At 41.6% G+C, this 26,492-nt stretch overlaps 1 protein-coding gene across 2 annotated transcripts in view; it reads right to left on the minus strand.

The window, feature by feature from the left end:
- UNC13B (unc-13 homolog B) overlaps window positions 1-26,492 on the minus strand; it is a gene marked incomplete at both ends in the record, with an annotated part of 48,426 nt that overhangs the window by 18,955 nt on the left and 2,979 nt on the right. For both annotated transcript variants that reach the window (XM_084238703.1, XM_084238702.1), the window contains 10 exons: window positions 1,170-1,333; window positions 1,645-1,760; window positions 2,165-2,334; window positions 4,440-4,581; window positions 5,204-5,431; window positions 8,317-8,536; window positions 8,998-9,072; window positions 13,101-13,179; window positions 14,565-14,611; window positions 17,247-17,269. In XM_084238703.1, coding sequence (XP_084094829.1) covers window positions 1,170-1,333; window positions 1,645-1,760; window positions 2,165-2,334; window positions 4,440-4,581; window positions 5,204-5,431; window positions 8,317-8,536; window positions 8,998-9,072; window positions 13,101-13,179; window positions 14,565-14,611; window positions 17,247-17,269 — 1,264 coding nt within the window. The remainder of the gene's footprint in view (window positions 1-1,169; window positions 1,334-1,644; window positions 1,761-2,164; window positions 2,335-4,439; window positions 4,582-5,203; window positions 5,432-8,316; window positions 8,537-8,997; window positions 9,073-13,100; window positions 13,180-14,564; window positions 14,612-17,246; window positions 17,270-26,492) is intronic.

Genomic DNA, 26,492 nt, shown 5'->3' on the forward strand with positions numbered 1-26,492 from the left:
AGACCTCTCCTGACTCACCCGCTGCTCCCCTCAGCAGTATACTTCCGTCGATCTGCCTATTCTGTTTCTCACTCTGTCTCTGGTGAATCCTGTCACCCTCTGCACCTCTGGCCTATACCCCAGTTCTTGCATGCATAAATAAATAAGTCATTTTTTAAAAAATAGATCTGAAATTCAGAAAAAGGTCTGATCTATAGAGAGAGACTTGGACCAGAAGTAGCGGTCGAGGTCTTAAGTTTGGATGAGCTCATCACAGGGAAGTGAACAGAGTAAGAAAGCAAACCTCTTTCCTTACCATGTGTCTTCCCTCCATCTACATTGAACTTCTTGCGATTCCTTGAAAACTTCATGGTCTATTTCATCTATGGCTTAAAAAATACTCTTCCTCCTTTTCTGTATTTCAAGACTCAATTCAAATGTCCACTCGCTCTCATACCTCCCGTAAAGTTTAGAAGCTCTCATAATATTCTGTGATTACGATTACCATAGTACTTATCACATGCTATTGGAACTGTCCGTTTACTGATACGTCTATTCTGCTAGCCTCAGTTCTCCAAGAACAGAGACTTCCATCTTATTCATCTTTGTGTTCTCCGCAATATATGACATAAAGACTCAATTAAAAGTTTACAGAATAATGAAGTATAGCCAGGGCAATAGCTACCCTCTGCATACCTAGGACTGCTTCCTATACACAGCTCTAACAGCAGCCTCATCAATAGATAAGCTACACCTCTTCTTACTGTAGGCAAGAATATCTGTTTCGAAAGTCTTGGTCAACTACAGACATAGCTGCTTTCCTCATTTAGTGTCTACTCTGACTGTCAGGCCAATCTATGAAAGCTTTCCTGTCACACACACACACACACACACACACACACTCACACACACATACACACATACACACTCACATGTCCTGCCTGCCCAGACCTGTGATGCTTAGGCACATTGGTCTTTGCATATTCTCCCATGCATTTTCCCTTCCCATCTCTCAACTCTGAACTGATAAACACACTCCCTTCCTATTTGCTTAGGGGCATAGACCAAACCCACCTCACAAAGCTCAGAGAAGAAAGCAATGAATCACTGCATACTACCCCAACTAAGAACCCATCCACCCTGTCAGTGTGCCTTCATTAACCACTCCCAAAGCCCCAGGGGAGCCTCACGTCATGGCCTGATATATGGATTCGATGCCATAGCGCATAGCAAATTCATCCACAATTTCTTGGGCCGTCTCATCAAAGTACACCTTCCATGCATCATCTCCTCGAGCCTCAGGGATCAGGACTCCTCCACTGCCCTGAATGTCTGTGAGGTAATGGAAAAGGTTCTGCCAGAGACAGGACAAAGGCAACAATTAAATATATATTAAAAGCAAAACCAAAATATGATCATAAATTCCAGGAGACTGTGATTAGGGTTTCGTAGCAAATCTGCCCTGGAAGACATTACTCAGTTTCTCCTGGTGCCCCAGTAGGCTGTGCGCATATCAGTGAAGAGACAGAGGCTGTCCGTACTTGGGCTGTCCAGGGTAGTACAATGAGCCATGAACAAAACAGAAAAACAGGACCTGGCTCAGCCATTTAGCAACCTAACTCATTACAAAGGACCAGCCCTCCCATCTACCAAAGGTTGGCTCACCTCATGGAGACACGTATACTGCACGTGATATGGGGCTACTTTCTCTTCCCCCTTGATTTCCACACTGATTTGTAGTCGTATCGCCCCTGAGACAGCTGATTTGTCTGTCCTCTTTTCTAGGAAAAAAAGAAATCTGGAGATTGACACCAATGCAAGAATAGATAGCTGTAGACAGTCCCCATTTGGCTTAACCTGAGGAGAAGGAAGTGCTGACCCAAGAGTGAAGTCATTCCAGTTACCATGTAGTCCACAAACACCCCAGGACTGGCTAGGGAGGACAACAGGAGTATCTGAGGGAGTACACCTAAACACATTAGCTTTCAGAAACCTGGAGAGGGTCCAGTGAAAGTGAATTTCAGTCACCTTCACTCATTTGTCCCCTATTGCTACCTATGGTTGGTTCTCTGCAGGTAAAGCAGGCTCTGTGTAGAAGTATGCTTTGGCACTGAGTACAGTTTTCTCCAGGTTCCTCATTTCATCTCTCCCTTCCCAGCAACTTTCTCTGGTCCGGTTTCCTCACCCAAATTGTACCAAACGTCCATCTCGCCGCTTAGTGTCCGAACCTCGATGATGGTTTGACCAAGGAAATCATCGGACTCTCGTTTTAGCCGCTGCTTTACTCTCGATTTGATGTCATCATCCTCATCCCATACACGTACCTTAATGCGGTCAGAAGAGTTGTGGCATTCGCTATGAGAGAATGAGACAGGTTCTATTAGGGATAGGCCCAGAATCCCTGATTCCTGTCACTTTCAATTTCCTCCCAAAGTCCCATCAACTGCACTAGAGGCCCTGCAGAGGAAGAGAAGGAGTCAGAGAACAGTGGTGCTAAAGTTCCAAAGTGAGTCAGACTATCTCCATTCCTTAGCCTGGGCGGCTCCAGTTGTAATCTATTTATTCTTTTCTTCCCTGAGAGGAATGAGAGTTATTAGGGACAATTCTGATTTTCTATGTAACAAGCGATTATCAGCAACACCAACAGGAAAACAGTTTGGACAGATGCCACAGAGTACTAGTATACAATTGATAAGTCTCCTCTTCAGAGTCTTATGAAGTCAGTAAACGTGCTAATGTTCATGGCATGTCTGTCAGGTGCTATCTGCTTAGCTTTCTACCTAACCTCACATCTACATAAGGGTGTGCTTAGTGAACTTCTATCATTTTAAAATCCCATTTGTCATTTCCTCTATGGTGTTTGCTTTGGAGACGGGAGCTTGCCCATGTACCCACAGCACAAGGGCATGTTCTCCTTACCCAGCAATTGCTTCTGGGGTTCTAGTGCCTCACCTAAATTTGTACTCAGCAAACTGTGCTGCTCCTTTCCTTAATGTTCTCAAAATATCTTTGCATATCCCATTAAAATAATTTAGTGGAGCCTCCCTGGTGGCGCAGGCAGTTGAGCGCCGCACTGTGAAGCTGTCCACAGCCTCTGCAGTGTGGGTTCAATCCCGGCCGGCCGGCGAGAATCTCCTATCTCGCCCGCTGCTCCCCTCAGCAGTGTATTTCGTCAGTCTGCCTGTTCTGTTTCCTGCTCTGTCTCTGGTGAATCCTCTCACCCTCCTGCGCATCTGGCCTATATCCCAATTCTTGTATAAATAAATAAATCTTAAATAAATAAATAAATTAAATAATTTAGTGTTACTATTGGTCTACTGAAAAATAATAGACAAATCAACAGTGACTTTCTTAAAGTCAGGGATTATCTTTTACATTTCAAGATATACAATATTATGTATTATATAGACACAATATAAAAGCTTAATAAACTGTTCACTAAATGGGTAAAAGTGGGAAAAACTGGCACACAGGGCTAATTATTTAGAAATAATCAAAAGAAGACTTCAGGGAGGGGGGAGAAAAAAGAATGAAGGGGGTTCAGTGAACTACAGTGGAGAACTAGGGGTATCCTGGTGGTGGGTTAGAAACATACATCTGAAGGTGTGTGATCCTATACCTCTGAATCATATATAGTATTGTAAACTGATGTTACCGCAATTAAAAAAAAAAAAACCTGTAAAGAATAAAAGAAAAAAGTTCTCAAATTCTCAAAGACAAACAGCTGTTCTCACCAGCAACTCTTGCCTCTGGTTGGAGACTGTTTTACTATGCCCCAATCCCCTTCCACATGAGTTGTGCAAGGAGCCAACAGAAGGTCTCAAGATAGCCAGCTGCTTAGCTAGCCCTAGATCTTAGGTTTGACAAAGTATCTGAATTCTCTAGGCTCTAAATTCCCTAAGTTCTAGGCTAGCATTTGCTTTTTTTTCAACAACCATTCATTCCTTCCCATAAAATAGTCTGTAAGAGAGACAACAGAAAAGGGAGGCAGGTGGAGACTGAGTCAGAGCCCTGAAGAGAAATGGAAATAACTTCAGACCCAAGATTTCTATATTCAAGTCAGAATTATCCAGTTGCAGGACAGAGACATCCCTTCCCCACTTCCTAGAAGAACCTAACCCTTTCTAGGCATGATGTCAGGGCTGAGAGGTAGACAATAGAATAGTCAGGTTCTGGTTCTTCATTGGGCAGTAGTAAAATCTTTTCAACAATTAAAAAAAAAATTGTTTTTTTTTAAATTTATATATATTTTACATCATTTGTTAAGACATGGTTTGGGTAAAGTAACCCATTTACAAAGTCCATGAAAAGAAATGGCTGCTGCCTAATTAAAGCATTTGAGAAATAAGTTTTTCCATTGCCTTAGACCCTTCCCTCTTACTGTCCTAGCCCACAATAAGAAGATTTAATGCTGCACCCAAAATATACATATTTCCACGACAAAGCCTTCTGTAACTTACAAATGGAATTTCTCCTCCCAGATAGGATTCAGGTTCCCAAAGATGGTCTTGGTACGCTTCTTGGTTTTACCCACTTGCACAGTGACATAAGGATCACTGGATCCTGTCTTGTCCTTGGCTTGGAGGCCTTGAGCACACATCACTGCAACCCAAACATACACAGAAGATGACTTCGGAGTATATTCCAGAAATCAGAAGTCCTCCATAACACATTGTTTTTCATCTTAGAGCAGTCTCTTTTTGTACCAGAACTTTAACCTTCTCATGTCTCCACATCTACCTTTAGTCCTGAGCTATCAGCCTTTCCCTCAAAACCTACTTCAAGAATTCCACCTCCTCACTGGAGCCAGAATTGACCACTTACTCCCACACTGGTCCTTATTCCCTCTGATATATGCACATTTCTACCACATCCACCAGATAGAAAACCACTGGTTAACTATTCCTTGACCTCCTGCCTCCCCCTTTCCATCACCACCGGCTCTTGTAACATCAGAATGTTAACCATATCTATATTTTCAGATTGTTACCAAATCCCGTATTAGCATACTTATTGTTTGCAGGCACCAGACTTGGTCTCCCAGTAACCCCCTGCATCTGGGTCTAGGATAGGGGGGTTGATGAACAATGAGGGCCTCCCTCTTGCCCTCAGTCCTATCTTCCTTCTTCCCAGCCCCCTGCTCCCTTGTGCTCAGGTGGTTTCTTCCCCTTGCGTCTCACCCTAGCCTAAGCCTTCCTGGCCCCTTCAACTTTGACCTGCTTACCAGTGATGGTAATCTTGGCAGACCATTTAGAGGTACCATCCAGCACACTCTGTTTCACTGTTTTCATCTGCTGCACATGGGCAACTTTGCTCACAGTGAAGACATCCCGGATAACTTCAAAGATCTCTGGCTTATTCCGCTCTCGGATCTTCATGCGGTCCTTCATGGCCATGATTATGTTCTGGGTCCGATCCTCAGCTCCATGCTTAGAGCTCTTTTCTGCAGCCCCTGAAGGATGGTCAGAGACAAAAAGCAGGGCTGACCAATGGGCTACCTACCAACACCAAGGGTCAGGCTGAGGATTGGAGTCTGGGAGAGGTGACTGAACTGTGTGAGAGCTTAAGAAGATTGTGATATCTCTGGTAAAAGTTAATCACTGTAAGGCCTGCTGGAGTTAAATGTTTAGCCAGTAGAGTTAAAAATACAACTCAGGGGCTCCCCGGTGGCCCAGTGGGTTGAGCGCAGCGCTGTGAAGATGTCCGCAGGCTCTGCAGCACAGGTTCGATCCCGGCCAGCCAGCGAGAATCTCACATGGCACAGCAGATCTCTCCTGTCTCTCCCACTGCTCCCCTCAGCAGTGTATTTCAGTCGGTCTACCTGTTCTGTTCCCTACTCTGTCTCTGGTGAATCCTCTTGCCCCCTGCACCTCTGGCCTGTACCCCAGCTCTTATATAAAAATAAATAAATCTTTAAAAAAAAATACAACTCAGATGGTAGCAAAAACTCAGTAATTGGTATGGATGTTTATTATACTATTATCTTTACTTAGATAGATATTGAAATTTTCATCAAAAAAAAAACCCCCAAAATGTAGCTCAGTCTGCAGTTTTCTGGCTTTGTCTTTCTTCCATGCAGACAGTGCTCAGAGCTACTCACCAAGTCTAAGGTGAAAATATCACCAATAGGCATATCTCAGTTATCAAGCAAGACTGGTGTGTGGGCATGACAACTCCACCAATCTTACCCAACTGCCAACCCATGATACAGATCCCAGATTTCATCATGGCACATAGTTGGGTTCTACCCAACAGCTTCAGTGCCTTTAATATCAGGAAATAATGTGTGTGTTATATGACAAGAAAAGTATGGCCTTTGGTATAAACAGACCTGGATTCAAATCCTGACTCTATCACTCTTAGCTGAGTAAATGGGTTTCTTCTAGGAATAGAAAATGGCACTTATCAGACCAGTTAAAAAAATTATAAATTAAAAACAAAATTAACAGGCAACTATTAATCAGAGACACTCTGCTGGGGAGGGGGGAGGGAAAGGGATCAAAACAGGGGAGGGAATGTGTTCTTACACAAGGGACTATGGTGATGGTGCATGGGTGAATTGGTGATGGGAATTTTGCGGGACTACATCTGAAAGGAGAAAGCATGCATTGTATGAAAAGGAAGAATGATAAAATAAAATACATACTAAATTTAAAAAAAGAAAATGGCACTTACCTCTTAAGATTGTAATAAGCATTATCTTTGATATTATGTATAGCCCAATGTCTGGCACCTAGCTGACACTCAATAAACGGTCCCTGTTATTGTTACCACCTTCATTATTATCTTGGCAGGGTCAAGGGCCATGTTCACTAGCCATGGTCCCTGCCAGCTCACCTTAGAAGCTAACAGGCTTTCTCTGCTGCCCTAAGGCTCCTACCCCTCTAGTATATTTTATCAACCAGGCTTCTCAAAGCTGGGGTCCTTTATTGGCGCTGCAGACTGGTTCCTTCCTCTCTTTAGTTTTCAAAGGTTTAGGTCTTTATGACAAAACATGGAGCAAAAATAAAGGCCAACATCTGCATTCCAACCTTAGGAAAATTGGAAGGTTTTCTGTCCAAGGATACCCAAAGAAAGGCAATTCATCGCACTCCATACATCACAGAAGACACAAGCAGAAGGCATTTTCTGATAAATGAAAAATGACCCAGGCTGCAGCCTACTTCTGTTTAGCATATCCCATGCAATGCTCCTTCCTTGGTCTGGGGCCCCCAGAAGGTCCTGGAGGGAAAGATGGACACTCTAGACACAGAGCAGCATTTCAGGTTTTCAGCAGTTTATGCAGTCAGCTGGGTTGCTAGTTCTCAGCAATTAAGTTAAGGGCCTGCAGGCACCTACCCTTGTCATCCCCTCATGATGGGCTTGGGTAAAGTCATTACCATCACTTGTCTGCAGACAATCTTTTTAGAGCCCCATGTCTTCTGCTAACTGTTCTACCTGTCTCTTCATGTGTGCCATAATCATGCCACTCACACCAATGTAGGGCTCATTCAAGAAGGATATTTAAAATAAACAATTCCTCAAGGCCTCTCCCTGGTTCCCTTTAATGTCACATATTGTTCCTTGGGATAATGAAGTGCTTGTGGGTATACAAGAAACCTTCCTTTCTCCCATCACAATCCTGTAGATGGCCTGGCCTTGAGTAGCACAGGCAGTACTACAGGAGGAGAAAATACTCTTTCACATCCCTCACCACTGCTTTTCCTGAGGTCCAGCTACACAGGCACAAGTCCAGCAGAAAGGGAGCAGAGATAAGAACACCTAACATTAACATCTTTGACAGAAACCTCTTGCTTTTCTTTCTTCTATTCTCCCTTCTGTGGTAGCAGCACAGGTCATATATTTAGCAAGGCCCTGGAAGTCTGGCACACTCTCTTCCTGAACTGTTGCTTGATTCATGTGAAACTTCGATCCTTGGCACTATTACCTAAAAACTCCATCTATAAGCAATGATTAAATATGCCTTACCTGGATCCTGGGGTCCAGACCTCAAAAGGTTGCTCTGTGAGGCCTGGAACTTCATAGAACTCCTTTTCACTAGTTTTTGTCCCTGATTAAATATGCTGTAGTAAGTGCAGCCTCTGGGATCACTGAATCTTAGAAGAGATTCTACCTGAACAGAGGGCAGAATTTTTCCTAAGGGTGCTTGAAAGAGTGCTTTAAGACCTATTATTTGGAAGGGCAATGGTCCTTGACTCAGTGCCCTACTTTCTCCAATAAACAAAGAACTTCAGAATCAGTCAGACTACAGTCCAATCATGCTAGCTCTCTTCAGTCAGACTAATTTGGAGAGGCCTGATGCTCCTGCTTCCCACCCCATCCCACAGGACCACTTACGCTGTAAGCAGTCGGCATTGAGCAGGTCCTGGCACTTCTCATGACACTTGACTCCACATTCGCTGCAGCGCATGCCCTGCCGGGCAATGCCCCAGAGAAGGCCTTCACACTCATAGCAGTAGGTTGGGGTGGTGGCTGTCCAAACCTCAAAGTTGTGGGGTGTGGTGCACGAGATGGGGTAGATTAAGGCCTGAAGGGTTTTCTTATACACATGGGATTTCTGAAAGACACGTAATCCCCCCATCATCCACCAGTGACTTTAGGATTCTGCTGGGACTGACAGAAGCAGGACTCTGGTTTTTCTTCTGAAAGTGGAGAAGATGCTCTAGCCTGGCCCAGCCCAACCTCCAGCATGGCAGAAGGAGGTTCCCAATGTATTGTGTTCCTGGTCATCCATGATGTCTGACCTGAACACCGTGTCTGAGCTTTGTCCCAGCATTCAGGCTTTCTCATGGCACTAAAGTCCACCATAAAATGCTGAATGCAGTAGCCACTTACTCCAGCATGAAACTCAGCCTTACCCCTGGTCTGGACCCTTGCATTTCCCAATGTGAAAATCTGACACCAGATGTTATGTTTTGTTAATGATGCCTAACATTCTTGAATTCCAATTTAGTATGACTATAGAGATGACTGCCAAGCCCAGGTCAGTGGATTCATGAAGCCCCTTGGTTCACTTACCAACTCTTCATCCTTGAGAGAGGTACGTGTAGCCATTGCAGAAGTAATTCCTGCTTTCCGGGACTGGACCAGTGACTGTGAGAGAAGACTTGGTGTCAACCTTGGCTACTACCACAGGCTGGCAAAATGCTGGGGAGGGAGTTTCAGTGACCAAGCTTCTTAACTATACCTTACTACCTTCTCTCTATTTTTACTGTAACTGACAAAGATTACCCATGGGTAGTTTCAGGTTAAATGTCCCTGGTTAAGATCCAAAACCCAAGGCCCTCAAGGAAATTGCTCTGACAGTGTAAGAATAACACTTATCTCACGGTACCTATAATCCAAAGAGTTCTCTTTAATACACAATTTTTAGGTATCCTATCCCACAGAAATTCCTTCTTTATAGGAAGGCAAAGGAAAATAAAAAGATTAGAATTATAGTAGGAAACAGGTCATTAACAACATAGACACACAACCTTACCAGTCACATTCAAGAACCATCTCTGAAAACATGAGTCCATGCTATCATCTTACTCCTTATACCACCCCATGTCCACACAATCCCAGGTGGCTATAGATGTTAACAGATCAAATGAGCAGGGAGTGTGGCAAATGAAAGGATCAATAAAGTCATAGTCAAATCAAGCAGGGCAGGGGGTTAGAAGTCTGAGAGCTGGGACATCCCTGCTAGCCAGACTCTTAGGTAGAGGACCCCTGCATATTTTACTTAAAGCTCAAGTTCTGGAGCAACCCCTGGGGAGGCATATGATTTCTCTAAGGCAGAGGACAGACAGAAGTCATAATATCAGCTAAGCAGGAGGAAGAGCTGGGAGGCGCCCAGGTGGTTTGGGATGTAGACTCTGAAAGGATGGAAAGAAGGCTCTGGAGACACTCACCATGGCCTGCACAGAGGAAGCAGAGAAAGGAACAAAAAAATGTTAAAGCCCCTACAAGGGCATGAAAATGTTCAGAGACAAAGGTTCTAATCCCCAGAGTCAAAAGTAGGGAACATACCCCAACCCTTCCAGCCCCAGGTTTCTACCCATGCTACTGAATGCTATCTTTAACCCAGACAGCCAGCTAGGGCCCAAGGTCTAGATCTCCTATTCTAAGGAGTGATGCCAGAAAATGAAATATAGGCAAGGTTTAAAAACTTTGGAAAGCAATTAATACATTAATAAAATATTATCCAATTAGCTAAGCAAAGAAAAGATGGTGAACAAGGAGGGAGCAGAAGATGAGAAAAAGTAGGGAAAAAATGAAGGGAAAAGAGCAGAGGGAAGATGATAAAAGAAAGTCATGAAGGAAAACAGATGGCATCCAACCAACACAATGAGGAGCTGGTAGGAGAAGAGGTGCATTAGAAAGGGTAGAAAGAAAAAAGAGAAGATAAACAAAGAGCAGGAAAGGAAGAAATGACCAAGAGGAAAACGGCAAAGGATATTTTCTTTAGCCAACTAAGGAGGGAAATTGGGGGGGGGGGAGAGCAGAAAATGGAGGAGAAATGGGAAAAGGGGGAAAAAAATTAGGCCAAATAAGAAGAAAAAAAGAAGATAACAGGAGTGTAAAAAGGTAATAAAAAAAAAGTTTAATTCTTACTTGTAGCCTTATCTCCTCTAGTAATCTTTTAATCTCCTGCCTTTCTTTTCTTTCCTTTCTTAAGGTCTCAATTTCATTCTTCTGTTCAGTGATTATTTGTCTCAAATAATTTTCTTCCTTTTTGTTTTCTTTCTGCTTTTTAATCAGGATGATTATTAATTCTATCTGGTAGGCCAAGAAGTTCTTCCATGTCACTGTTGAGCTCTGGTGACTGTCTTTCTTTTTGTGGTGTGTCCTCCTGCGGGCTTGCTTGGTTATTCATATTTTTTCTTCTCCCTGTTGTTTGCTTTCTAATTAGTACTATGCGTTGAGACATCGTGCCACGGTGTTGGCGGGTGTCTCTTTGGAGTGCTCCTTTAGGGGTGTCGGAAACTGCTTACCAGACTGAGACCAGCACTGGTAGGCCAAAACTCCACCAGGGTGTTGATGCTGTGTTGCTGGGCATTGTCCCTTACAGTTCCCTCCCTCTGTATTTACTCAGTTCCAACAGGGAATCAGCTAATTGGTGATTTTGTTCTGGTCACGAGGTGGCACCAGAGACCTGTACTTGCTGACCTGTGCTTTTCCCAGTGGTTCTCTGAGAAACAGAGGCGAGGCGGAGGGGAGCACCTCAACACAGGGGCTCTTATTCAAGCTGGGTGCTGTGTCTGCCCCGTGTTCACCCAGTGGTGTGCCCGCAGCTATATGGATCCTGCGCCCTGAATTCTGCACTCTGGGTCTCAGTTCCAGGGCTATCAGATCCAAAATGCTGGGCGTCGCCCTGTGCAATGCTGGCTGCTATGGCGCGTCCCACGCCCCGGATCTTGCGCCTGGCTCTCAGTTACAGAATGGGGTCTTGCCCCACGCCTTATTTCCCTCCTTAACCCCGTTTGCGTGGCCCACCCTCTCTCAGAGCCTGAGGGTGTTTTGGGGATCTCCAGTTTCCAACTATCAGGATGTTGTTTTTTTTCTGGTCACTAGGTGGTGCCAGAGATCTTTCCTAGTGTCCTTCCAAAACTTTTTTTCCCATGGGCCTGGGGAACAGGGTGGGAGTGGCGTGGAGCGCCTCAACGGCGTGGGGGTGCTGTGTCTGCCCGGTGCCCCACCATCATCAGGATCCCACGCCCTGAATTTCGTGCCCAGGGTCTCAGTTCCGAAGCCCTCAGATCCAGGACACAGGCTGTAGGCCAGTTCAGTGTTTGCGGAAATGGCGCCTTTTGCACCTGCTCCCATGTCCGGGCGCCTGGTTTCTGATTACTCAGTGAGGGACATTCATCTCAATGAGGGCTCCTGCATGTCTCTCCGCAAACCTAGGTCACAGGTGTGGGGACCTGGGCAGCCGTGACCCGTGTATGCTTTTCGAGCACGCCACTCTTCCACACAAGTTTACCAGCTGGCCTTGGGCTATTTGTAGGTCTCAGCAGAGTCCTTTTCTTCCTCTAATGGCGTCTGAAGCCATTCGCTCACCTCCGTGGCGATTCCCGCTCAGTTCTCCACAGTTCTTGTTCACGGGATGCGGTGCCTGAAATAGTTCCTTTCTACTCACTGTCCCACTTGATCTGTAGTTTGTTCTTGTTGGTTTTTTTTTTTTTTCCTTTCCCTTTTCCTGTTGATCAGAGAGTGCCGACTTTGTGGGTGGGGGAGGGTAGCAGGGTTCTGATCTTTCCTCTTTTCTCCATCCTCTTTTATGGCAACTTTCCTTTTCAGGCAGTTTGCCAGAGTCGTCCATTTATCTTTCATGTCCCAGTTCTCGCAGGGACCTGCCACTTTCCCTCCCTATTAACTTTTTTTATGGGAGGACTTACTCACAGTGTTTCCCTGTCGCCATGTTGATCTCTCTCTGCCTTACATGTAGCCTTAGAACTCAGGGACTCTGGGAGAACTTGGACCCTATTTCAGGGCTCCCATCCCCACACCCAAAAGACTATAGGAAATTCCTTGATCTGATCCCTGGATACCTCAAATGAGAGCTTCCGGTCATCCAGGAGGTCCCAAGAAAAGCTTTAATTCCTAACCCTGTTTCAACTCAATTCCACAAATTTTAATCATTACCTTTCAGTATCAGACACTGAGTTAAGGTTAGGGGTAACGAGATAGTCAGGAAAGCCTATATCTTGGGAAACTTTGATTTGACCTCAAAGACAGAGCCGTATAAGTCATGCTTATCCACACACTAAGCACAATGATCAAGGTCAGAGCTAGAGCCAATTTTCATTCCATGTCATCGAAGACTGTAGAAATACCCTGAAGAACTTGAAATTAAAAAAAAAAAAAAAATGACCCTGAAGCCCAGTTGTTAGGGCACAAGCTACAAATGTTTCAGTTAGGAGCCTGAACTAATGAAAAATTTGGGGTTCTGATGAGTAAGTAAGGTAGAACAAGGCCCCATTCAAGCCATCAATAACTCTCAATGAGGCTTTAAATTACTGTCAGGCCAATATATGTCACTAAATGGATCACTACCAGTCCTGATAGTTTGGCCAAGGCTCAGTGTAGGATACCCAAAGGCTACAGCCTATACCTGCATAAGAATCTCAACTTACCAGATCACTGACAAGTGGCAGTGGCTTCTTTCTGCGTAGATCTGGCATGCTGTCGATGCCATAGAGACCTCCAGCTGGCCTGAGAGAAGAAAATATATCAAGACCTTCAGTCCTGCTTGAATTGAGAGCAGTTTCAGTATTCCATTCTCCATTATTTTTGCTCTCCCTCTCCCCAAAGGAAGATAAATTGGCCTTTATCATGTCCTTGAGAAGGGTAAGGAAGGCAAAAAGTAAGAAAAATAATGCAATGGGATGATGAGCATAGAATCCACTCTAAGAATCTTCTATGGTTTTTAGTCAAGGCCTAAGAGCTCTATTATCCCATGGTGACAGTTGAAGGCACTTCAGTTTATTTGATGAATCTTGTGCTCCACAAGGCAAGGTGGGCTAGGTAGTTAAGGGGATCCTCCCACACTCAGGCCAAAGGCACTGTTCCCCAAAGATAAGTATTTTACAATCACTAGCAAACAAGGTAAAGTTCTATAAAGGACTGCTCTAGAAACAATTGGTGCCACAATTTTGTAACTAATTCTAAAGACTACAATATGTACCACTTAAGTCAAGAAGTTTTTGTGCCATAAATAAACTTTTGACAAAAGAATAAAGGGTAGTTCATTTATGTGATTAAGTCCTGATTTTAAAAAGACAATTCACAAGGAACAGAAGATATAAAAATGTAGTAGTTAACTTGATGATCAGATCATTTGTCTTTCCTGGCCACAAGGGAGAGGAGGCAGTCACTGAGAGTTCTGAAGTCAGAAGCCTTTTGGAGAACAAGGAAAGAAGAAAGATCCTCAGAAATAATTGGCAGTATATGTGGGGGGATTGAGGGGGAAGAACAAACTCTTTTCTTTCTTAAGAACAGTCAGTCAGTCACAGGCAGCAGATGAGCAACAGAAAATGACTCTCTGGTACAATCACATGGGTCTGAAACTCCCAGACAAGAAGCACAGACAGAACACACAGCTCATAAGGGATGTTACTTATGTCTTAACTCGAGTGGAATGGAATAAGTAGGTGACTCACAACAGCTAAAGCAGGATGGAGTCCAGGGAGTAATGGAATGAGCCACACCATCAACAATGGAATGGAAAGAAACTGTCCCCAAATACAGATATTTTTCCAGTTTCCTCATTATTCCACCTAAAGGGTACATCATCACTATGATGTAAGGTATCAGAAATTCTAGAGGCAAGGATAGAGGAATCCCAAAGCTCTCTCCCAAGCTCCAGGGGAACCGCTTGCAAAATTCTCCCTTATGCCTCTGAGAAATCAGTCTGCATAGTTCTCTCCTCTGCCCCAGAGAGCCAAACAAACTACAGTGAAGTAGTGTGAAGTAGAGTGAAACCTCTTCTTTCCCCAGGATCCAGCTTACAAAGCTGTCTTCCTGATCCCAGGGGAAAAGGTGAAAGTTGCAAGTGAAAATGTACAAAATCTGCAGAAAACTTGCAGGGTATCACTTACCCTTCTGGGAGCCACTGAGACAGAGTGGGGTCACCATCATCTGGAAGCTTCAAAAAGAGATAGAAAAAAGTTAGACCCTGGGAAAGAGAGGAGATTGCCTGTAAATCAGGTGGTGAGCAATAAAGGAGACACTCAGAGCAGTATAGGAACATTTCCCATGTGGTGGCATAGCCAACTTATGTCACAGACAATACCCTGACCAGCCAGAGCAACAACAGGATACTGAAATAAGCAGCACCCCCTCTCCTTTTCCCACTGACTAGGAATGATATAAGGCCAAGCTCATCGAGAACCAAGGGTTTAGGCCTTCTTGGAGTATGAGAACTGCCATAACTCATATTCCCCCTCACAAGACCCATTAGTACACTGAACAGCAATCCAAAGCCAGGAGGAAGAACCACTTATCTCATCTTGTGATTTGACTTTGCTTGGGTTCCTTCAATCCCTGACTCAATGGTACTAGACACACTTTACATTCAAGAAGCTCTCAAATATATATATATATATATATATATATATATATATATATATATTTGTTTTTTGTATACTATATATATATAGTATACAAAAAACAAGAGAACCAATGGCTGATTAAACATTTAGATTATCATTCTGGTGAATTTCATGAATCCTACAATGCGAAGTTGAAAATTGAAGCACCAAATAATTCGAGGGAACAATTTGAAAACACTTTTTAAAGATTTGTTTTTTCATATATATATACACACACAAAATGACCAAAGTAAATCCTTAATCAGTGTGCAGAGAAAGTTCCAAAGTTACCAGGGCTCTCCTGAGAGCCAATGGTGCAATACTGTTTAAGCTCAAGAGAATTAGTACAAGCAAGTTTGGAGCTTCCTGCCCCAATTTGTTCCCCACCACCTACAACTTCTCTGCTTCCTGAGATCTGGGTTCCAGCTAATTATCCCAAAGCAAATGGGAGACAGAGCTGTTTAGCTTTGGACAAAGTGTGGAGTTTGGGGAGAGCTAAAGGTGGGAGAAGTTATAAACAGAATGAGGCAAGACAACAGAAAAGGAAGAGATAGGACAAGCCAATGGAGATGGTAGTTAAAAAAAAAAAAAAAGTGGGCCTCCCGGGTGGCACAGCAGTTGAGTGCTGGGTTGTGAAGCTGCCCGCAGCCTCTGCAGCACCGGTTCGATCCCCAGCCACCAGGCAAGGGTCCCTCCCATATGGCGTGCAGACCTCTCCTGCCGCCCACTGCTCCCCTCAGCAGTGTACTTCGTCAGTCTGCCTGTTCTGATCTCCGCTCTGGCTCTGGTGAATTCTCTCACCCTCCCGCACCTCTGACTGTACCCAGTGCTTGTATAAATAAATAAACAAATCTTTAAAAAAAAAAAAAAGTAGAAATTACTGTGGGTCAGCAGTAGGCTCAAGATAAACTTTGCATTTAAGGCCCTTCTCAGTAAGACTTTAGGTTTCTGTGTTTTTCTCAAAGCTATCTACCTGCTGCCCACAGCCCTTCCTGATCCCATTTCACTTCATCTGCCTCCTGCCCTGGTTCTCTGGGTGGGATGATACTGGTAAAGGGAGCCAAGGGTGGCAGAATGAAATCTAAGGTTGCTTGTGATGGGTAGCCCATCCCTATATTCCCAGATCCCACTATTTAGAACTCATCTTCCTCTTGGGAACAGTCATATACCGAACAAATTTTAATTTCCTTCCCAGAATGAAATACTTGCCAGAAACCGCTGGGTTTAAGGAAACAAAGTCACAAGACATCTTTGGGAGCCAGGGTTCCTAGGTTCAGGTCATACACATTTTCTGTTCTTAGAGAGGACAATGGGTCTGCAGAAATCTGCAGACACAGAGCATGCACATGAAGGTCACTGAAGGAAGGCCAGAGGAGTGAGAGGAGGGCTAGACAAAGTACCTACAAGAAGTAGATACATCCATACACAGCACATACAACTTGTGCCTGAGAGAAACACAAGGTAAGCATGGATCCTGCACATAGATCTATAGATCATGTGTACACACCCATTTGGGGAGGATTCAGTTTTCACTAGAGCCTGAATCAAAGGCAAAGAAAAGCTGCAGTGACTTCAAGAACCAGTGCTTGCAGGCACAGAGCACTGGTAGACTATGCATTCACATGGCACGGGGGAACCGCATCACAGGTCTATAGGAGCCTGTACTCACAGAAAGGCCAGGAAGCCTGCTCAGGAGCACAAAGTACATTTACACTTAGGGCCCCAGGCAAGAGGCACAAAATGCCTACAGCAATTCCTGCTCTCAAATACAAAGTGTGCATGCATGCTGGGCTCAGCGAGGGTTTACAGCATATGCCAGTCTGTAGCAACAAGTAGAAAATGGACACACACTGTGCAAAGTAGAAGAGGAGAGCAATCAGTGTCCAGGGAAGTCAAACTGAATACAAGTATAAGCATACATGCTACATTAAATGTGCACTATGCCAGCACAGATAGTCTCACACTGTGCTCCAGGGATTTCTGCAGGAGCACATACAAGCATGGAGCATGCATACAAATTGCTTTCAGAAAAACAGACTGTCTGTATGAGCCAAAGCTCAGAGGCACAGATCATGCACACACATACACACACGCGCACGCGCACACACACACACACACACACACACCCGTGCTAAGGAGGAAGGGTGGAGAATAGACAACAAAAAGGGCCCAAAAGGCCAGAAGCACAACCTGAAGGGTTCCTCGCTTTCCTTCTGCAAGGAGAGAAAGAGCAGGGGGGGAAAAAAAGGCAGAGAGATTAGTAGACTGAGTCCTAGAGCAGGAAACCCAAAGAAAATGCAACTAAACTTTAAGAGACAAGGAAGCAAGGGAGATGTCCTCTGAACAACTGGCAGTTTACAGAGCCCAACTCCCATAATCCTTACCTCCTTCATTTGCTGGCCTGTGTTTTTAATCTGGAACATCCCAGAAACTACTCAAACTAAAGGACAAATCTATGTGGGGATTCCAGTTGTCCTTTTCCCCTTTGCAAAGTGGCCGCATGCAGAGTCAGGGTCATAAGAGCAAGTTTGTTACCAAGGGCCACTCCAACAGGCTAGCCAAATTGACTAAGCACAGCGTTCCTTTTCCAGAAACTGCAGGGGGTTACTATAGATCTGGGATAACTCTTCAAACTGCAAATATTGGTGGTTAGGTCTTCTCCATTTTGTACCGCAAGCTTGGCCATGTTGTTTGCCCAGTTAGTCCTAGTCTGTTTTCCCAGAGTTTAAATTACATTAACTGGATTAAGGCTTGAAGTTAAGACCAGGGCCTGGAAGCTCAATGGCTATAGACAATGGGGCATAAGCAGGCCACTGCCCTAACTGAAGTCACCATGATCTAGACAATAAAATTACAACTACAGTTCCAGGCCTGATTACCTATCAAATTCAGGAAACACTGCAAAGCAAGCCACAGTAGAGAAAGAATATAGTCCAGATTTACCTTTTCTATTCTTCAGAGTCTACATTGCCTTCTACACCACACATGGACAGGTGCACAGCTTTCCTTCTCTAAGGAAACACCAACCATTTGGACTCAGTAGCTCCCCTCCACTTTCTTTTCTCTCCACTTTAAATACTCAATGATATTACACAAGTAGAAGAAAGAATCACAGAAACTAATTCATAAGTTCCCATTTTTTCACACTATTTCTGATGACCTAATGGGTCATCTGACCTGAACTACAAAAGAGAACTCTTTCCCAAAAGTGCAGCTATAGGAAAGTAGATGAGGTAAAAAAGATACTTCCTGGAATGACATGTCTCTTCCACATCTACACTTCACTTCCCCCAGAACACAGTTCCCTTAGAAAAAAAATTGGACAAGGGATACTTTAATCGATCCTGTGACTGAAGCTGAAAAATATTTTTCTCCTTCTCTACTATAATAAATACACTGTACACATCATATTAAAGTTACTTCAATCTTGTACTTCTAGTCTTCCCAGAGGGCTCCATAATGGCTAAAGTATAAAATCCAATTTGTTGACAATCCATCAAGGCGCTCCATGATATGGCCTCTTGCATCTACTGGGTAGGCTCGGTCTTATTCTTAAGACTTAGATCAAACATTAAAGCCTTTGTAAAAATTTCATTATCTGCCTTCCTCTCAAAAGCAGAATTAGGTGCTTTTTTACCATGTGCTCATGGCACCCAAATTTCTATGTTGGTATGTTGCTTCTGCTGTTTCACTGTAACTGTACACTGTGAACTTCTTGAAATCATATGTTTTTTACCTGTCCAGCTGAAGGTTTAAGCATATTTCCTAGCATTTGTATGTAGTAAAAGGAAGCTGCAACTTTCAGGACTTAGAAAAGAATGATTTTTCTAAGAAAATGTCTCTCCTCCATCACTCAGTAACACCATTTTCCAGACCCCACAGAACTGCTGTACTAGTTCTTCAATTTGTTCCATGCACTGGGCAACATAAAAACGCCTTTACTAGTTAAGAATCACTTTTTGTGCTTCCAAGTTTCCTAAAACACCTCAGAATTTTCCCACTCAGATTTAGTTTTTCAGTTTATATGTCTACAGAACATCTGCTTTGCAGAAAAATTTCTGACCCCTAAGAATGACCTCATTCTTTCAGATTGCCCTACAGAGAAGTGACATAGCTCCTCATTGTTAAAACAATCTTAACTCCCTTGTACCTAGGAATAAAAAGATTTAAGGCACTCAGCTTATTCGAGCGTGCATTTCCTTATCTGTAATAAGCAGGTCATTATAAAGATTCATTTTCAACACTTACTGAGAATCTACTATATACTTGGCACTGCTCATGTTGCAGCAGTGATGAAATAAACTCCTTGACCTTAAGAAGCTTCTATTCTAGTAGAAGAAGCAGACAATTAATAATCATGAAGATTATGCTAGTAGGTAACACTAAGTGAACACATTATATCTAGCATGCTATTTGAGTAAGCTCATTTATTTCTCACAACTCTAAGTAAACAAAATTATTATCTCCACTTTTTTGTTGATTAACCTGAAAATTGGTGAGGTTGGAAAACCTGCCTGAAGTCACAGCAAGTGGCAAAGCCAAAATTCAAAATAAGCATTCTGGTTCCATAATCTGTAGCTATATATACAATATACCATGTGTGATAAGGACTCTGATAAAAAAAATTCAGGTAAAAGAACATGATGTCTTCCTGCAGGGGAGGAGGAGGGAGAGGAATCAGAGGGCGAGAGGGAGGAGCACAGGGGACTAAGGGGATGGTACACAGGTGAATTGGTGAAGGAAATTCTATGGAGACTACACCTGAGGGGGAGGGAGAAGCAAACATTATTTAAAAATGAACAATGATGTAAAATATATATAAATTTTAAAAATAAATAAAAGAAACTGTGAAAAAAAAAGAACATGATGTCTGTGATTGGTATTAAAGTTGCTATTAAAATTTTATGAAAGGCTGTCAGGGAGGGCTAATTGATAAAGTGACCTGAAGGAAATGAATAAACTATTCATAGGTTTAAGGAAAAAAAAATTTAGAACATACAGCAAGCACAAAGCTTGATATGAAACCACAATTAATGTGGAGGAAGAGCAAGGTCATGACAGAGCACCACTTCAAGTTGGTCTCTACAGGGCCTTATAAGCACTTTGGCTTTCATTCTGAATGAGACAGAAAATCACTGGAAGGCCTTAAGCAGAGAACTGATTATAACCTAACACATGTTTTATAAGGACTACTCTGAATGCAGTGGGGAAAACAAACTATAAGAGGAACAAAGGCAGAAGCAAAAAATCAGTTGTGATTACTGTAATCATCTAAACAAGAGAAAACAGCGACTTCAACAAGAATGATAGTGATGAAGGTAGACAGTGGTTAAGAGTCAGGATATTTTTAAAATTTGAGCAAGCAGAATTTACTTGTTGATTGCATGTGGTTGTAAGAGAAAAGGAGAACTCAAGAGAGACTCAATGGATTTGGGCCTTAGAAGCTGCAAGAATGGAGTTGCCACGTACTGGTAAGGAAGACTATAGGAAAGTAGATTTGGCAGGGACTTGGAAGTGAGAAGTATTAGAAGTTTGGTTGTGGTTATGTCAAATCTGAAATGCCTATTTATATTAAAATGGAGATGCTAAGTAGATGTGGAATCTAGTATTCATGGAAGATGTCTGGAGTAGAGATATAAATCTGGAGATGTTTATGTAACTCATGAGATTGAAAGAGATTACCTATTAAGTGAGTATGAATAAAAAGAAGTCAGGCTTGAATCCTGGGATAATACAAGGCTGGGAACATGAGAGAAAGCAGCAAAGATGACTGAGAATGGGATGATTTATAATGCTGGGGGAAAATACCGGATGGTCTCACTCATAGCATGAATTTAGAAAACCTGAATAAGAGACCAGGAAAAAGACTAATCAATACAAAGTAAAAATCAAAATCAATAAGCAACTATGAACCAGAGACACACTAGGGGTAGGGGGAGGGAGGGGCGGGGAAAGGAAGGACTAGAGTCAAAATAAGGGGGGAGGTGCAATTGTATGGGGAATATAACCAAAATGAAAATGCATACATTGTGCAAAGATGAAAAAAGATGTAAGAATTACATAAAATAAAATATGTAAATAAAAAATAATAATGCTGGGGGAGAACCAAGACACAGAGGTAATCTGGTAGCCAAGTGAAGAAACTGTTTCAAAGGAAGGCATTTAAGTATAAGGATAGACTTGAGATCAATGGAATAGAATTTAGAGTCCAGAAATAAATCTTTACATTTACAATGAGTTGATTTTTGACAGAGGGCTAAGACCATCCAATAATTTTTTCCAACTAGATATCCATATGCACAAGCATGAAATTAGTCTTCTACCTCATGGTCTTATTAAATCTCATGCCATATACAAAAATTAACTCAATATGGATCATATAGCTAAAGGTAATATAAAATATTTAGAAAAACATATATGAGTAAATTTTTGTGACCTTAGATTAGACAACTTCTTAGTTATGAAATCAAAAGTACAATTCACTCAAGAAAAAAATAGAGAGGACATCCTTGTCTTGTTCCTAATTGTTCTTAAAGGAAAGGCCTTCAGTTTTTCGCCATTCAGAATAATATGGCAGTAGGTTTGTCATATATGGCTTTTATTGTGTTAAGGTATTTTCCTTCTATGCCAAGAATTTCAAGGGCCTTCATCATAAATGGATGTTGAACTTTGTTGAATGCTTTCTCAGCATCTATTGATATGATCCTATGGCTTTTATTTTTCATGTTGTTGATGTGTTGAATTACACTGATTGATTTTCATATGTTGAACCATCCTTGTGCCCCTGGGATGAATCCCACTTGATCGTGGTGTATTATCCCTTTGATGCATTGTTGGATTCTGTTGGCAAGGATTTTGTTGAGGATTTTTGCAGCAGTGTTCATTAGGGAGATTGGCCTGTAATTTTCTTTTTTTGTGTGCTGTCCTTGTTTGGTTTTGGTATTAGTGTTGGCGAGGATGTGGTGAAAAAGGAACACTCCTACATTGCTGGTGGGAGTGCAAATTAGTCCAACCACTATGGAAAGCTGTCTGGAGGTTCCTCAGTCTACGAAAAATGGAGCTACCATATGACTTGGCAATTCCACTACTAGGGATTTACCCAAAGGACACAAAAACATTGATTCAAAAGAACACCTGTACACCTGTGTTTACTGCAGCACTATTTACAATAGGTAAAACCTGGAAACAACCCAAATGCCCAAAAACAGATGACTGGATCAAGAAGATGTGGTATATATACACAATGGAATATTATTCAGCAATCAAAAACGATAAACTCATGCCATTCGCAGCAACGTGAATGGAGCTCAGTGAAATAAGCCAGAAGGAATTATGCTCAGTGAAATAAGCCAGAAGGAAAAAGAAAAGTATCAGATGGTTTCACTTAAGCAGGAATATAAGGGAACCAAATAAGACATCAGTGTAAAAAAATAATAACAGTACAAAACACAACAAAGCAAAAACGGACAATTATAAATCAGAGACATACTGCAGGGGAGGAGGAGGGAGACGGATCAGAGGGAGGGAGGGAGGAGCACAGGGGACTGAGGTGATGATGCACAGGTGCACTGGTGAAGGAAACTCTATGGGGATGACACCTGAGGGGGTGGGGGGAAGCAAATATTGTTTAAAAGTAAACAATGATGTAAAAAATAAAAAAAAAATTTAAAAAAATAGATAAGTTGAATTTCACCAAAAATGTAAATTTTTGTGATCTACTTTATATCTAAAATTATGGCTAGTACAAAGACAAACAAATAAAACAGAAGTAACAAGTATTGGCGAGGATATGGAGAACTGGAACCTTTGTGGGCTGTTGGTGCATATGTAAAATGGTACAGCCATTGTGGAAAATGATATGGTATTTCCACAATATCAGAATTCCTACCTGATCAAGCAATTCTACCTCTGGGTCTACAGTTCTATGCTGCTGATGCCCTTTCAGTCAATGATGGGTGGCATATATGATGGTGGTCCCAATAGGCTAAATCACATAGCCGAGTTGTATAGTAGGTTATACCATCTAGGCTTCTATAATTACACTCTAGGACATTCACACAATGTTAAAATTGCCCAACGACATGTTTGTCAGAGCATACCCTTGTCATTAAGTGATGCATGACTGCACACCCAAAAGAAATGAAAGCAAGGACTCAAACAGACATTTATGTGCCCATAGCAGCATTATTCCCAATAGTCAAAAGGTGGCAGTGACCCAAGTATCAGTCAATGGTTAAAAGAGATATAGAATATCTCATTTTAAAAATGAGCCTTAAAAAAAAGAAAATTCCAACATACACTATAACATGGGTAAACCCTCAAGATGTTATGTAATTGAAATAAGTCAGTCACAAAAGGACAAATATTGTATGAAATATTGTTATGAAATGGCAAATATTGTATGCCACTTATGAGGTACCTAGTTCAGTCAAGAGCTATAGGGACAGAATGGAGAATAATGGTTGCTAGTGGTTGAGAGAGGAGAAAGAGGAGTTTGTATTTGATGAGTATAGTTTCAGGTAGGGGAGATGAAAAAGTTCTGGAGATTAGTGAATGGCGATGGCTGCCCAATGATGTAAATGAGCTTAAAATGGTTAAAATGATAAATTTTATGTTATGTTAGTATTTTTTAAAATAAAACATTCTTCAAAAATCAAGAAAGTGACAAGACAACCCACAGATTGGGGTAAAATATTTATACATTATGTGTCTGATAATGGACTTACACCCAGAATACATAAAGAAATCTTACAGCTCAACAACAAAAAGACAGCTCGATTTTAAAATGGGCAAAGGATTTAAACAGACATTACTCTAAAGAAGATATAAAAATGTACAATAAGAACATGAAAAGATGCTTAACATCATTAGGGAAATGCAAACCAAAACCATAAGATACCACTCACACCCAATAGGATGGCTATCATTTAAAAAAAAAAGACATTTACAAGTGTTGGCAAGGGTGTAGAGAAATTAAAACTTTCATAAGTTGCTGCTGGGAATGTAAAATGATTCAACCACATTGAAAACAGTCCTTTTGTACCTCAAAAATGTTAAATATAGAGTTGTTATAATACCTAGCAATTCCACTTCTAGGTATGTATCCAAGAGAATTGAAAAAATATGTTTATACAAAAACAAATATTAACAAACATTATTCATAACAACCAAAAAATGGTAACAACCCCCACATGTTCATCAATTGATGAATGGATAAATAAAATGTAGTATAAACATAAAATGGAACATTACTCAGCCAAAACAAAAAATTAAGTGAAAAAAATTAATTGAAAACATGTTAAGTGAAAGAAGGCAGCAACAAAGTCATATGTTGTATGAATCTCTTTATATGAAATACTAGAATACAGAAATCTATAGAAATAGAAAACATATTGGTGGTTGCCAGAAGCTGGGGGGCAGGAAGGGGTTGGGGAGTGACTGTCAAGAGGTTAACAGTTTTTCAAGCAACTATGAATTAGAGACACACTATCAGGAGAGGTGGGGGAGGAGAGGAGGGATTAGGGTCAAAATAAGGGGGGTGGAATTGTATGGGGAATATAACCAAAATGATAATGCATACATTGTGCAAAAATGAAAAATATGGGCCTCCCCGGTGGCGCAGCGGTTGACCGCTGGGTTGCGAAGCTGCCCGCGGCCTCTGCAGCGCCGGTTCAATCCCCGGCTGCTCCCCGGCCACCAGAGGAGGGTCCCACATGGCGCAGACCTCTCCTGCCTCCCGCTGCTCCCCTCAGCAGTGTACTTCGCTTCTGCCTGCTCTGCTCCTCGCTCTGGTGAATTCTCTCACCCTCCCGCGCTTCTGACTGTACCCAGTGCATGTATAAACAAGCAAACAAACAAATAAATAAATAAATAAAACATGCCTCTATAAAAAAAAAATTAAAAAAAAAGAATTATATAAAATATATTAAATAAAATTTAAAAATTCTCAAAATGTTAAAAAAAAAAGAGGTTAACAGTTTCTTTGAGGCAGGAATGGGGTAATAAAAGTGGTCTAGAATTGAATGCCCAGCGGAATGTCAGACTAGAAGGAGAAATTTACAAGCTGCAGAGTCTTGGGTGCTCATGCTAACATCAACTTCTACCCGTGCTTAAGGGGTCTAAGGAACCATTGCTTTGATATTTGTTATTTCTATTGTTGCTATGATAAAATTTCTAAATAACTGGAGAGAAGAATAAAAGGTTGCAAAGTTAAGGTTTGCTGAGAAACTCCTTATAGCTGAGGAACTATATAAAGCTTCATAGAGGAGGTAATATTTTGACTATATGTTGAAGAATGTGTAAATTTCACAAGACTGACAGGTGAACACAGTACTTTAGGCTATATGAAAGAAACCTATATGTGTGGATACGCTGAGGACTGAAAATGAGACAGACCTTTTGGGTGGAGTATAGTGGAAGAGTGTGGGGATAAGTCTGGAAATGTAAACTGAAAAGCAAATGCAGTAATCTTGAATGAAACTTAGCTTTTTTTTTTTTTGATAAACTAAAAGGAGCAGCTCTATAAGGATATTTGACATGATTTTTTTCATTTTTTAAATTTAATTTTATGACTTGGTATTACTTTATGGTTCAAATTCTAAGAAGTATAAACAGGTATAAAGTGAAAATAAATCTTCTTTCCATCCTATTAGTTTTACACTTGATACCTTTCCCCATAGTCCCCGTGATAATGTATCAGTTCCATATGTATTTCTATTAGAAATTCTATAATATACAGACATACGGGTTCATGTATATATTCTTTACCTCCCCTTTTTATACAAATATAAGCATCTTATATATACTGTTCGGGACCTTTTTTCTTTCTACGTGACAACAGATTGTAACTGTCTTTCCATATCTTAGTTACCTTTCCATTTTAGTAAAAAGCTAACTCATTATTTTCATAGCTACATTGTTTGGATGTGCCAATAAGTTATTTAAGCAATCTTTTCTAATGAAGATTTAGTTTCCTCTCAATCTTTGCTATTGAAAACAATGCTTCAAAAATAGCCTGGTACATATGGCCCTTCCACATGTGAAAATATACCTGCAGGGTATATTATTAAAAGTGATACAGGGGCTCAAGTGTATATATATATTTATAATTCTGATAAAAATTTTTCAAATTGCCTTCCTTAGAGGTTATACCAATTTAAACTCCCGTTCTACCAGCAATGCATGAGTGCTTGTTCCCTCACACCTTTGCCAACACAATATGCTTCATAATTTAAATTTTGCCTTAGAAAGATTAATCAGGTTACATGCATAAAAGGATAACCCCATTAACATTCAAAATGATGAAGACAGCATATGCTCTTTGGATAAATTTAATTTTGATTGGGAGAAGTAATTTTAAAGCTACATACCTTCATATTGCCTAAACAATGTTCTCTCAAATTCTTATAGTCAAAAACCACCCCATTCTTCAGTTCT

This window comes from Talpa europaea, assembly GCF_964194135.1.
Source record: "Talpa europaea genome assembly, chromosome: 7".
Lineage (NCBI taxonomy): Eukaryota > Metazoa > Chordata > Mammalia > Eulipotyphla > Talpidae > Talpa > Talpa europaea.